We start from the raw sequence: 14,668 nt of genomic DNA, 5'->3' as shown, positions 1-14,668 counted from the left end.
AATAATGATATATCTGAAGAGACCTTTAATTTACAACATACTTCCCCAGTTTTCATGCTTATAATAAAATACTAACAATAGATTTACTGAAGGAAAAGCCTGAACTCTTGATACATATCCATAAAGTGTATTTGGAATAATTAGTGGAGTTCTTCCTATTTGCAGTATCTGCCCCTTTTCATCAAAAGCAATGCCCTGCATAATCTAGTCTTTTACTGTTTTCCACCAAGTAGCATCTTGTACAGCAGCACTTTCTGGATTTACACACATACACAACAAACACTACCAGACAGACACAAAAAACACCACCACTCCTCCATACCTGGGACCATCTTTTCTTGTTCCTGATGAGACCTTTGTCTTTTAGGTGAACATAGAGCATGTTGCCTTCTGGCATAACAAACATCAGCCTGCCACCATAGGGGGTGTCAATGATTGACACATCATCAGGTTCCTTGTTGGTAAACACCCTGAATGGATGGATGGATGGATGGATGGAGAAATGGTTGGTTAGAAAGATCGACAGATGTACAGACAAATATACTGTAAGTACACTACGTATGTAGAAATTGATTGACAGTCTTACCTATAAACCTCTATGACAACGTTGATCAAGTCATCTACGTAAGAGTTAACCAGCCTTTTTCCTGTCTCTTTTTCAGTCATAAAGGCATCATCCACAAAAATGTGACACTCAAAGTCAAAACAGTCCTTATGGTCCTCTTTTGGATCTCCTCGATAGCGGTCCAACCTGAAACAAGCAACAAATCACTTTAACAATACTGTAAAGCAAGAGCCTATTTACCTAAAACAATTTATTATCTTACAAGATACTATCTTTTTTACATTTTGCGGTACGTTTTTTTAAAAGTAACGTAATACCAGACTGAAAAGCAGCATCTCACTGCCCTCTCTGGTTTCAAGTGTTTTACTTCTCTGACCACAGCCATCAGTGATGCTGCTGTGGTCAGAAGTGTGCTATTGTTGCACCTGTAACCACACCCACCAGTGATGTGTAGTTATATATCCTGGTTAGTGGAGTTGAACCACTGGAGGTCAGCAAAGATATTTAACTGCTGTTAAGCTGCTCTTTAAAAGGATGTGAAAATAAATTAAACCTGTGTTGTGACTTTGATACTGGTACACTTAGGTGGCTACAATGACAATGTCTCTAACCTGAACATGGAAGTCAGAATCTTCAGCATTTCATCATAGGTTTCATGCCACATGGTTGCACAGAGATAGATGACACAGCTCTGTATGTCATCTTGGCTGCAGCGAAGAGTGGAGAGAAGAGACCAGAGGTTGTAAGCATAGGTTTTAAATATGCACATCCTAAAAATCTAGGGAATAAACTTAAACTGTTATGTCATTTAGGTGGGGGACTGTTGTAGACCCATGTTGCCGATCAGGGCACACATGAGCTACCAGCCGAATGCTGGTAAAATATGCAAGTGGCTGGTAGATTTGCTTCACTCACCAGCTAAAAAAACATTGGCAATCTATTGAGTGGCTGGTAAACTTTGAACATTCACTAGCCATTTGGCCAGTGGATAAAAATGTTAATTTTATACCCTCGTGTCAATGATTTCATTAAATAACCACATGAACACATACAGCTAATTTAGCAATATACACCCACCATTTTTCCACTCTTTTCTAGTTTTATAAAAATCTGCAAACTATTTTCTTAACATATGGCCATAATAACATAAAGTAAAAGTGAAATACACAGGGAAGCTCCTCCGTAGATCCCTCTCACCTGTCTTGGTTTTTGGCTCGTGGCACTTTCATCTTTGTGTTGAGCAGCAGAGACAGGTCAATGAAAGCAGATTCATAGAGACGACGAACAAAGAGCTGAGAGGTTCTCTCTATGCGCTGGACCTGAGGGATGGTGGACCAAAGAGGCATTTAGGTGTATGTCTTTATTTGATCTTAGTTTAAGAGCCCCCTGACCTTACCAGTAAACCTAAAATTTTATAAAAGAAATAAAACTTTAGGTTTAATGGTAATGTCATAATACGTGTGCCATGTATGTAATAGAGGGCGTGTGTGTATGTGTGTGTGTGTGTTTGTGTGTGAGAGAGAGAGATACCTTGATCTTCCATACGTAGTAAGTACATGTGATGAAGCCTGACCACATACACATTCCCTCGAGTCCAAGCATGGCAAAAGGCCATTGCAAGTAGTGGCTGTCAATTGAAAAGTCCATCGACATATTGAGCAAAATATACATAGATAAAATCTGTATATAGATGCCTATACATACATCACTTCATATATAGAACTCTATATTAATATATACTGTGTATAGGACATTGAATGATATGTAGTCTTAGGACATTTTACCCACATTAAACACATTTGTAATCCATTAAGGCTGTGTGAATTATAAGTGGCACACCTGCTGCTGAAATACAGTGAGCGAAAATACTGCACACTCACTGACTTAAACACAGATAAACACACGCACACACATTGACATACAGATATGTACCTGTTAAGTGAGGTCCGACAGATGCTCCTTGTGATTTCTAATAAGACCACAGGGGTTGTGTTCTTATGGCTTAACTGCACCAAGTTTCCACAAAGCTCTAGAGTGGAAAAATAGGTAAAGGTTTTAGGTTGTTTTTTATGATGTCTTACCACCTCAAGTAGTAAGTTTCTTAGTCTTTACACATACTGAAGCTTACCAATATAAAGTATAATATAAAATATAATAAAATATAATAGTAACACCATTAAATAAATTTGCCTTCCAAAGTAACGTGTACCCAACAACTACTCTCATTTAACCACACTGGGAAACACTGGGAAATGCATAACTATAAACTAAATTGGATTTAAAAAAGTAAATCTAAATGAGGTTAAGCAACACAGAAACTATTCTCAGTATTCAGTTAATGTTAAAAAAAGAAACTCACCTTTGATGGACTCATGGCTTGTGTCCCCCAATTCTTTTGCCTGGGCTGCGAAAAGTACCAATCCTAACAGTAGCACAAAAGGTCCTGTGCAGCATACTGGCAGTGCAAAACTCATCCTGACTGCATGAATCTTACAAGCCACCACCCCAAACCAGTGGCAGGCTGCTGAGCACAATGCCTGAAAAAGGAGACAAGGGGCAAAGTAATGTCAGGGATATGAAATTAATTTTTTCAATTTAGCAGGCTAGTACTAAGACTACTGCATCAATATCTGATTTGCATGAAGTGCTGCTAAATAGGATCTTGTTGAAGACACAATTTGCACATGTCTGGGAAGCAATGGAGTGCAAATGAAATGCTCTGTGCTTCTGACTTGGAATATTGGTTGAAGAGAAAACACATTTGTAACTGAAATCGTACATTCTTCCCTCAAGAAGAAAACTATGAGGAAATTTCAGCAACGGTGGGAAATGTAAGAAAATGTCATGAAGAAATTTTTATCTAAATAACCTAAAGTTTTTAGCTTAACAAAAAGATGGATGGAATAAATCCTAAACCCCAGAGCTATAAAGAATCAGTATGGGAGATTTGTGGTAGGTCTTACAACTTTTAAATGTATTTGACCAGAGAAAAAAAAAACAGTATTTAATTGGCTACTTTTATCTACAGTGGACCTGCTGTTAGGCATTAAAAGTAAATTAGTAAAGGAATAATACATGTTCAGTTAGGACATAGAGAGAAACAGAAAGGTAAAATCAAATGAAAAATATATTGCATTTCAGTTCCCCCTCAGCGTGTGTCTTATAAAACAGTGCCATCGATATTACCCCTGCTTCTCTCAGACGACTTTAGACATAAATGTAAACTCAGTCTTCCCATATTTTGCATCTCTTAATAGGAATGCCTTAAAATACATATTTCATAACCCAACCGTATATTGGATCAGCTGCTCTCTGACAGACATTTTTGTATTGAACTTGGTAACTTTATTTTCTTGCCTACGAAACCAACTTGTGGGGTACCTCACAGGTCAATTCTGGGCCATATTTTTTTCTCTTTTTACATGCTTCCCCTTGGTCATACAATTAGTAGACACAATACGCTGTATTGTTTAATTTTTATGCAGATGATACACAATAAGATAGTCCTCTCAACCCTACTGATTCTTGTAGTTTTGTTGCCCTAAATTACTACTTTAATGATATTAAGTGTTGGATGTTTTGTATCCTTCTCCATCTAAACAGGGTTAAAACTGAGATAATTATATTTTACCCACCCTGGCCTCATGCCAACCAACACCAAGCCGTCTGCCAGAAATCTTTTGTCATTTTTCATTCAAATATTAACTTTGAAAACCAAGTACAAGGGCTTATTCAGCCTTGTTTTTATCTGTTTTTCCTTCTTCCTTCTACCTACCTGTAAGAAAAACAGCACGAGTCCTATCTGCAGTAATTCCCAGTCATTACCCTGTAGGTTAAAGTCCTGCCAGACAACTGACTTCTGAATAAGGACCTGATAGATCAGGTATACCCCGCCTACAAAAGAATACAATGTATCACTGATGTAAAAGAGACAATCTAATACATTAAAAGGTAAATATGTACAGAATAACAACTTTTAATATTTTTAAAAATATATAATATCCAATAAATGATACAAAAAGCATTTTACAATAGAATACATTTTAGAATAGGTTAATATGAAATCAAGTGTGGTTATTGATATTGTACGAAACCCTGGGTTTCAAGTAAATATAAGGAAAATAGGCTGCGGTATAGAGTGGAATAAATGGAGTGTTGAGGTGTGCAGCATAGAAAACAACTTGCATCTAAAGTGTAGCTTTACAAAATTGAAAACAACTGAACAGCTGGAGAACATCATCTGCAATTAAGCCCCACCTTTGACATTACAGAAATCTGTTGGTTTTCCAGTGAGAATGTGAGAAATGGGATTTTTACAATCTAAGCATGACAAAACATATTGTCATTGGGTGTTGATAAGACATTTCAAGAGAACATGTAATTTTGTCAGCACGTTTTGTGAGTGTTGGATGTTGATCCAGACAGTGATGGAAGATAATTACCTATCACCAGTATCCTCAGAATACTGCTGATGACAAACACAAAGTCCCTGAAACCGTCCAATTCTGACAATCTATCCTGTAGGGAGACAGAAATAGATGAGAAAAGAGTCCCACTGATCATGTCAAGTCAGTATGTTGTATATACACACTACACATATACAGCACAAAAACTCCTTTATTTGTCCCCCCCCCCCCCCCCCCCCCTCATTGAATTTACATCTTCACAATAAATGGCGGGGTTAGAGGGTCAGTGGAAGGTTTCAGCTTTCTTATGTCATTTACTTGTAGTCTACAGTGGGGTGAATGGAGCTGATAAGGAAATGGTTTTCCAGTTTGGAGGTTGGTGCAGTCAATGTAGAAGAATGGAAACACATCATAGAAAAACACTATACCTGCATGCGGTTTGTAGCTTGCAGTGGATTTTCCCACCAGCAGAGGGATACTAGGAGTGAAGAGAAAATTCCAATTCCAACGTAGATGAAGCAGTCGTCGCTCTGTCTATCCACATATGATGATACACGCACATAGTAGTCAGCTCCCAGGAGGCAGTAACCTGTTAGTTAGTAAGTTAGTTAGTTAGTTAGTTAATTGGTGAAGCAGTTAGTTAGGCAGTTATTAGGTATGTTCCTCTGTCCATCATGTCATTAAGTCCAATTGCAAGCTAATTACTTCCAAATTTCACAATGCAATATTGAAGTAGTTGTCAGTTGATTTCCTGAGTAATTGATTGGAAAAAAAACCCCAAAAAACTGCTCAGTCATTTACACAAAAACTTAGGTGATCACCTATCTAGCTGGCATGTCAATAAGTGACATACTTTTTTGTTAGACTTCATTGATATAACAGCAAAAAGTGGGTCAGTAATAATCAGTGCGAGTTGTTTTTCTCCACCATGAGATGTGCAACTTATTTTTATTTTTGAATGCTCAAATCAGAACTTTAGTGTAGGCAGTCATGACAGTTAGTAAATCTTACATCATTTATCTGAGACAGTTGTCATAGTTAGGGTGGCAGCTTTACTGAACGAGATATAGTATGCAAAAACACAACAATGGAAAGAAAGTGAAAGAGCTGCCTTGACTGATAATTAGAGGGATACCTCAGTTCAGTAAAAACCTGAAGACACAAACTACAACTGCAATGTGTTCAAAACAAGTGGGGGAACCAGAGGGAAAAAAAATCAGAATGACATTTTTTGTACTGTAGGAGGAAGAGGAAAACTGTTGTCCTGTTCCACTTTCTGCTTCATTAATTCCTTAGGTCTAATTTAGGACATGAAAAGACGTGTCAGGACAAATGACCTATGAACAAATAGAAACTTACAAAGGTATATTTTATGTAGGAGTAATTTGTTCAGTCCATCAATTAAAGAACTGTGTCAGAATCAGATTTTCGTTTCTCATATCGGGATAACAACAAACCAAAGAGGGATGTAACACTCAACCATCTTGAGTCTGTAAAAGCAGAATTTATCAATCTGCTTTGTGTGCCTTGTTTCGAGTGATACCAGTGTCCTGAAATGACCGAGACAGTTAGACAGGCAGACGGACAATCTTGCAGATACAGTAAATATTAAAACCATTACCAGCAACTGTGAGAATGAGGGAGCAGATTGGGAACACGATTTTCCAAGTTTCTCTCTGTAGTCTGAATATAATCTGCATAATCGCAGACACAATGCAGACACCTCCGGTGATGAAGAGATTAGTCAATACGTCAAACTGAGGCATAACGACTAGCACCAGGACTGAGGTACCAAGAGACACCAGACACTCAATGGCAAAAATCTGAAAAAGAGACACATACAGACACCATTATGTCCACATATTTCTATGTATTTCTATGGGCTACAGGTCCATGAAAATGTCAAGTTTAAGCAGTTAAGATTGTAAATGTAGAATGCTTTTTTGAATGCCTTTTGATACAGATGGCTGTTTTGTTCTTATGAATGTGATGGAATGATATAATAACAGCTTTAACTAAAATGATTGACATCAGTTATCATCAAAGTGTTTAAACCGTACTGACACTACTACAATTTTATTAATACACCTCTGTCCAGGATTGATTTAACATTGAGGATATTGAACTACTTGTCTTTTCCTGTGTTATGTGGATCCGTTGAATGTTCTGTAGTGGCACCGAGGCTCTGGTGTTTCCTGTGTGCGGTTTACATTATGAAAACCACAAGAAGCATATATCTAAATGTGCGCAAAATGGCACATTCGTGTATTATATTTGTGTGTGTCCAGAAACATGAAAAGTATGATTCACTAGCGTAGTATGGCCAAGATCTGCAAAATGCACATGTACTGGCAATATGTAATTAACATTTTATTTTTAAAATAGCTAAAGTAGTTAAGTTAAAAAATGGCTAAGTTAAAAAAAAAAGTTGTGTATGGTCATGTTTTTAGAAAAGCTGAGTATTTGATGTTGTTCTGAAGTTGTGTAGCTCAGAAACAAGAATCTGAACAGAGGAGCAGAGTCATAAAATCAGATTGCAAATCTATTGCTGTAATATCTTACTATATAATATTGGAAATAAGGATTTATGATATACTTTCTGATTTGTTATAATTACATGCCAAGTATGTTACATGATAAATGATGTATGCTTTAGAAAAACGTACAAACAGCATGGTGTTCATGTTGGGATGTACAAAACTCTTGAAGGCACATCTCCACAGTGATTTCATAAACACCAGGAAGTTGGGCCAGACCAGGCAGAACACCAACATCAGCATATAGAACTGTTTTTCCTTTGGGGAGCGCATGGAGCTTGGACTGGACATCGTCGTCAGCACCAAGAGAGAGCCCTGATTGGACAGAGACCAAAAGTTCAAGTTAAAGACAACCAGAGAGGCAGATTAGACAAAAGTAAACTTACAGTTTATCACGTCATACAGTTGATGGGGGTTTCTCTCTTCCTTTAGATGGAGATTTTATAGACCCTAAAAGAACACATTTGACTTTGTCATTTGGTTTGAGTGCAGTTAGTTAAAGTATTGAGTGTAGTACTGCTTCCACTTAAATAATAAAGACTGTGATTTACTGGAAACCCCCTCCTGCTTCCAGCACCTACTGTAAATTACCTTTAAGGATACATTATTGCATCTCTGTCCTCATTTGCCCTCGAATCAAGATGGAAGTTCATCAGGTTGAAATAAAATCAGCATAATCAAGCAGAGACAGTAACAGTTAGCGAATGCATTGTTTTAGAGTAGTCCTGTGATGTCATCAAGAAAGAAAGAGACAGACAAGACCAAAAGGAAGATGATAAATTGCAATGAAAATCAGAAGCAGAGAGACATATAATGCAAACGCATGCACATACTGCAGAGATAGAGATTGCTGGAGAGAACATTAAATGATATCTGCAAAGAGGGAGAGAGAGATACACCCAGAGAAGAGAGATACAGATAAAGATACAAACAACAGAGGGAGAACCGGGTACAAAGGGATCAAGTATCATCAGCCCTGCCCTACAATAAACAGCAATAATTCTGTTCATGTTGCCTTGTGGACAGAGAGATAAGACACGTACGTTTTTGTAAACTAAAAGTTGTGATGGAAAATTTTTGAACTACAATCACTGTGTAAAAACAGAATTGAAAAATTGTAATTGAAAAATGCTAATTAAATACTAATCTAAAACATTTTCATATAAATAATTAGTTTTTGTTGTTTAGGACTGACTGATTTAACCTTTTGTAACATGCATTTATTCAGTATGCAGTATAGTATTCAGTTTTCTATTCGCCAAGGATTAGTTCTATATTTCTCAGGAACAGCAACTCTCAGACCTATGCTATAGGAAGTGTATTACTTAAAATCAAAAGCACATATTAACGTTTATAACATATATTAAAGTGTTTTCTTCATTTAAAAAAAGTTTTTAAAAAGCTGTGACAATTACAGAATGTCCCACATTTCTAATCTGCCAAAATACAATATGTCAAAACACAGGAACAGCTTCAAACACTGCTGCCAATGAGCAACATTTATACTACAGGTAAAATCCTGTTAGTCTCCTTAAAAACAAAACCAATTATGAAACATCGCATTAATATATTTTACATTGTGTTGAGCAAACAAAGGAAAAAAATTGGGAAGCAGATTGAGAAAAAAACAACACCTACAGAAAGTCAAACCCTCTTTAAAGAAAACTCAAGAAGAGATGCCACAGTACCAGCAATACTGTTTGATGGACAAGTGATCAAATAATTCAGAGTACTTTCATTCAAAATTGCATTGCATTTCAAAATAAATGCTTCATATAATACCTTAAATTTCAGAGACATCCAAAATTAAAATAATATTTTTGAAAGGCTTTCTTAGTTAGAGCAGAAAAAAATACATTCCAGAAAGTGAACCTAATTGTGACAAAGGCATATTTTTTCAGTTTTTCGGAGTCTGTCTGTGAAGGAAAAGGCCGTAGTTTGACTTTTATCGAAGATGATTTAAGGCAATTTTGGTGGTGTTTCTCGTGTGAGCATCGAATCTGAATCAGAAATGACCCCCAGGTTTTTAGCATTTAATAATTTAATAAATAGAGAGATAAATAACTTTAGAAATAGATTGATGGACAGATAGATTGACAGATAGCTAGATAATCATACCTTGGAAATAACAGCACTGGTCAGGACAGCTAACCCCACAATTACAGCAACCAGGTACTGGGCCAGTTGGAAACATCTTCTCTTAGCTTCCTTCTCAGCTCCTATGGGGTTCAGCTGGAATGGATCCCATGTATCTCTGAGACACACACACACATGGACACACACACATTGATTAACTTCAGCTGTCATCACAGTTATTCTAGCCAGGATAATCAGAATGGTAGTATGATAATGGGCTATGAAAATGGCAGCCGAATAATCTCAAAAACCTTAAGTAATGTATTTAGGCCAGAGTTAGTCTCAACTCACTCGATCAAGATGACAGAACGCCAGTGAGAACCTTCGTATTATATACTGCTGCTGGACTTTTTGATTATGGAATTTAAATTAAGACGTTTGAAACATACATTGTGCTGTGCTAGTTTGCTGAATATGCCAGTTTACTGACCTAAGACCAGAGGTCACAGTGTCTTAATGTGTTTTGCTTTATTAACTTTTATATGGTGGAAAGTAACTGGAAATCCTTCAGTGGCAGTGAGGAAGAGGTTGATTTTGATGGGAAAGTCATAAACCAGAAGGTACATTGGCCTGTTGAGAGGATGCCAATGAGATCACCTAAGAATTTTTATGATCATATAATAATGATAATTCAGTGACTGGCTGATGCAGGTCATAATCAGTGTGTTGAGACAGATACAGGTCACGTTTCCAGGAGGTTCAGTGAAACAATCATTTATTAGTCTATCCACAATAAAGTAACTCTTTACCAACACAGTACATTTCCTCTTCAAGTCTTTGGGTACAATTTGTCTTAGCTTTCCTGCTGTATACAATATCCACGTCCTGTTTTCTTTCTGTTCATGATTAGATTTCTTTTGTCTGTCTGTACTATTGTAGTCAATTTGCATTACTGTGAGATGAAAGGGTATTGTTGGGATGAAGGGAAAGGTGAATGGATGCATTCTGACCCAGGACACTACAGGTATATACTGTAGCAGGCGTCTAATCTGACTGAGCCTCCAGAATACCTCTGATTATAACCCGTCTTTTGTGGCGCTCTAAACCAAACTAACAACATTTGAGTGTCTATCAGCCTCTCTGGTGTCCCACTGACTAATCATCAGGGTGTGTTTTCCCTACCTTGAACTGATAAGAGTTTGTTATCTTTGCTATAGCAAGTTTAGAGAAACCTGCTCTGCAGTATGACCACAGCCAAGCTGGCACTAGGTGTGTATGTGAGGTGAGAGTGCATGTTTGTGAATAGTGACACATTCTTTATCTTGACTGCATATAAATCAGTAGTCACTACACAATTCGCCATGATAGGCCATTGATTTGAGAAGAGCTAAAACACTTAGCTTTTAAGCTTTTCATACTGTGAAATGTTTACTAGATGTCCTGGCATCATAATGATGTTGGTATTCGTTTTGCTCTTAAGCTACAATAATTTGCCTGCCTGGTTCTACAATAATATTTGTTATACTTGTCAGTTGCTGTAAATGTGTATTGGAATCAAATGGCAATCTCCAGGGCTGAAAAATGAAGCCAATGCGGAAGTGCCAAAAACTGCAGTTCCTTGAATGGCCACTTGAGGCTCCAAAAGCGAGTCAATTCCCGTAGACCCCCATGTTAAAATGCCTTTACAGCAGAAATAAACACGTTTACAGCCTGGTACAAAAATTGGTTTTGGTCTCTAGCTAATTTCCCCGTTCATGACAACAGTACGTGGGGTGAAACTCACCTGTTTAAATTTTATTAAGCCATAAAGTTAGTCGTAATTGAGGAAGTGGGCGCTTTGAGTGAAAAGGTTGCTAGTTGCTAGGTGGCTTGTTGCAGCAACCAGGCTTCATTCGGCCCGCCTCAGCTCCACCTCTTTGCCCGTTTTGGATTAGCCGGGATTTAGGTGGAGTCAGGTACTGCCAAAATGGCAAGGGCTGGAGCAGCCCACTTTGACCTTCAAAACTGCCCTTCAGAAACCACTGGGTGACGTTACGGTGGCTACGTCCATATTTTTTACCGTCTATGATTGGAATACATTGCATGTTCCTTTACTTTTACAGGAAACTGAGTAAAGATAATTCTTATTTCAGTGAAGCTTTTCTCATATGTATCAATATGTAACACCAATCTGACTATAGTATTGCCATTTGTTTAGTATAAAATGTTTATTGTTCTCTTGGCCTCTGCACAGTTCAGAACATAGCAAATTGGTTCTCATCACTCATCACAGTTACAGAACGCTCAATGCTCAATGAGTGATAAATAATTTTTCTAGTCAAGCCATTTGCCATTTTTCTCAGACTTTTCATGGACTTTGCTTTTCTGAAGTTTAGACTTTTTAAATCACAATGTGTTGAAAATGTAAGTTGTTTTTCTGATTAAACTTTTGTGTCATCATATGTAACATATAGCACAAAATAAATTAAATTAAAAATATTCTAAACCTAGAAACAAACAGACACTTTGACCACAGGGGTAAAAATTGTGTTTAAAATTCTAGTATGTATTTAACATTATTAATTAACACATTAAACGGAGCAGCACTCCCCTAACAGCAGTCAGTGTCTGTGGGGATGTTATCAGCCACGGCAATAAAGAGAATCACAGCAGTGCACGGGGGAAATTAACTGTTTCCTCAAACACTAAATTATACCAAATAGAAACCTGGTAATACAATACTTCATGATATATCACTTGGAGAACAATTTAATAATAATATCCATTACCACTATCCATTCTGTTAACAATTAACCACCTAACAATGATAAAGAAGTTCAACTTTGGTTGCATGGAATACAGTGACGTCTATTTCAAAGCTACATGGTGTGTCGAATCTATTCCTTTCTAAATCTGTCTCACTATTGGAGCCAATCAGATATAACGTTAAAACTTAATGGCATGATAAAATCCACCTCTGTAGCCCTATTCACAGTGTAATTCTTTTACTTCCAGTAAATTGTTGTGGTTAAGTACAAATTGTAACCTTTACCTCTTTTCTATAATTACTGTACACAAACGATGAGTGAAAGTACAAATACACAAAACAAAACTATTGCCATATGGAAATTTTTTTTTTTTTTTTTTCAAATTTCCACAGTATATGTCTACAGCAAGATATCCTGCGTCCACAGCACAGAGCCAATTTTGTTTAACAAGTCTACCAAAAAGCCTCTCAAAGGCAGCACGGGGCTCAAGAATAAAAGTAGCCCCCAGAGAAGAAGATGAATTTCTGCTGCCTAAAAAGAAAATGTCAGTAAGACAGATTTTTTTCCCCCACCATTGTATATATTTGATCAGACAGGCTAATTAAGATCAAACTATGGTAGCTGAGCTCAGTGTATTTAAATTCAACTCATGTCGCATATTATCGTCTGTCTGGAATCTTTAGCATTGGTCACTTTCTTTAAATAAAGAAGAAATGAAACGTGATGACCTTTAAGAAGCAGCACAAACTGTAGATTAGTTCTTACCTGTGTCTTCCTTCTCTTTTCCTTCCTCTCTCTTTCAACTCCTCCATCTTGCTCGTCTACTCCGCTGCTGTCTTATGGTGGCCTATGTAGAGTCTGTGTCAAAGACAAATAAATATTGAAACATGGAGCTGAAGTTAGTTATTTTTTTCTGATGAATTACCTTAAATTACTATGTATTTTACAGTGAAACATGAATTAACAGCAAATAATTGAATTTCCTTTAATTATGGCTCATTGATCTCATTTTGAAATTAAAGAAAACATAGAAACTTTACCGTGCTATATTGATACTTTTCTCTTCTGGTCTTCAGCAATCCTCCTCTTGCTGCTTTGTGTGTTTTTCACGCAACTTCCACCTCCAATTCAGCTTCAACTCACAAAATCTCTCCCAAACTCGTATTAAAAAGTCAGTCTGAATATCACAAAACTTGTATCCACAGAAAGGATATTCCACATAAAGTAAAATGTAGCAATGTAATTCTACCTCTACGTGAAAACCGACTGCGTCCAAGTCTCCATCAATCTGTCAGTCAGTTTGTCCTTTGTCCATGTTATCATCAGCTTGTGTAATAGCCACCCATATAAACAGTCATGTTCAGCCCCTTCAGGTGTGTATGTCTGTGTGTGTGTGTGTGTGTGTGTGTGTGTGCGTGTGTGTGTGTGTGTGTGTGTTCCAGGGATCATCTGAAAGCTAAGCAAACCAAAAAGCGTGTAAATGGGTTTGACTAATGGGAACAACTAGTATGACATATCATGATGTACTGTAACCACCCAACATGACTCAGGTATATGATTTTGATATGTGTCTATGACAAATCAAAGATTGTCATTAATCAAAAATAACTTATCTGTCCAATTTTTATGGGGGGGGCAATAAAAAAGGTACAAGGATCTTTTACAGCAAGATACACGTGCACACAAATCTCCACCTGTTTTTCCACTACTTCACACAATAGCTGGCACCTCACAGTGGACACGCACACACACACTCTCTCTCCCTCTCTAAAGTGTTTTAATTAACAGGGACCCACACTTAGCTTAGTGTTCTGAACTAAAGATAACCTTGAGCCATGAAAATTCTGTAAGGAGGGTGCAACAGTGTTGTTTTCGGGGGTCTCAAAAAAGCGCTGCCTCCTTTTTATTCTACAAGAAATTCCTCTTGATATTACTGTATGCCGTTCCTGTACATGAACCCAGGATGTCCAGTATAGTGTTGTTTGGTTTCTATGTATATACAATTGTTTTTGTAAGGGTTGATGAGCAATGGCTCATAAAATAATTAAAATAAAGTTTTATCTATTCTGTATCCCTGGATGTAGGCTAAAGCTTACGCCCCACCTAGATCTCCACCAGCATCATGTTAAGCATAATAACTTTATCTAAACCAAGTTTTATGGTTTCACACTTGGCGTAATGGTGCTCATTGCTTCGGCATTCTAATGTTATGTAACTTTTTGTAAACATAGTCATGTTTCTTGTGAGCTGTGCACCATTTACACATGTTATAGATCATTTTGGCTGTACTGTTCCCACAGAAAAACAACACAAACCTCTGATGAGATAGTCTCAAAT

General features: G+C 37.2%; 1 protein-coding gene across 1 annotated transcript in view; it reads right to left on the bottom strand.

Annotated features, from left to right (window-relative positions):
• Positions 1 to 13,802, bottom strand: part of chs1 (chitin synthase 1) — a 29,497-nt gene extending 15,695 nt beyond the window's left edge. Inside the window, exons 1-15 of the mRNA XM_067591505.1 lie at positions 13,372 to 13,802; positions 13,097 to 13,189; positions 9,627 to 9,762; positions 7,638 to 7,823; positions 6,593 to 6,794; positions 5,400 to 5,560; positions 5,008 to 5,083; positions 4,341 to 4,459; positions 2,925 to 3,102; positions 2,498 to 2,594; positions 2,096 to 2,192; positions 1,763 to 1,884; positions 1,177 to 1,272; positions 587 to 751; positions 323 to 470 (exon numbers count right to left, since the gene is read on the bottom strand). Coding sequence (XP_067447606.1) covers positions 323 to 470; positions 587 to 751; positions 1,177 to 1,272; positions 1,763 to 1,884; positions 2,096 to 2,192; positions 2,498 to 2,594; positions 2,925 to 3,102; positions 4,341 to 4,459; positions 5,008 to 5,083; positions 5,400 to 5,560; positions 6,593 to 6,794; positions 7,638 to 7,823; positions 9,627 to 9,762; positions 13,097 to 13,143 — 1,830 coding nt within the window. The 5' untranslated portion in view covers positions 13,144 to 13,189; positions 13,372 to 13,802. The remainder of the gene's footprint in view (positions 1 to 322; positions 471 to 586; positions 752 to 1,176; positions 1,273 to 1,762; positions 1,885 to 2,095; positions 2,193 to 2,497; positions 2,595 to 2,924; positions 3,103 to 4,340; positions 4,460 to 5,007; positions 5,084 to 5,399; positions 5,561 to 6,592; positions 6,795 to 7,637; positions 7,824 to 9,626; positions 9,763 to 13,096; positions 13,190 to 13,371) is intronic.
• Between the last annotated feature and the right edge of the window lie 866 nt (positions 13,803 to 14,668).

This window comes from Thunnus thynnus, chromosome 1 (genome assembly GCF_963924715.1).
Source record: "Thunnus thynnus chromosome 1, fThuThy2.1, whole genome shotgun sequence".
NCBI classification, from domain to species: domain Eukaryota; kingdom Metazoa; phylum Chordata; class Actinopteri; order Scombriformes; family Scombridae; genus Thunnus; species Thunnus thynnus.
The sequence above is the reverse complement of the archived record's forward strand: the minus strand, read 5'-3'. Positions and strand labels throughout refer to the sequence as shown.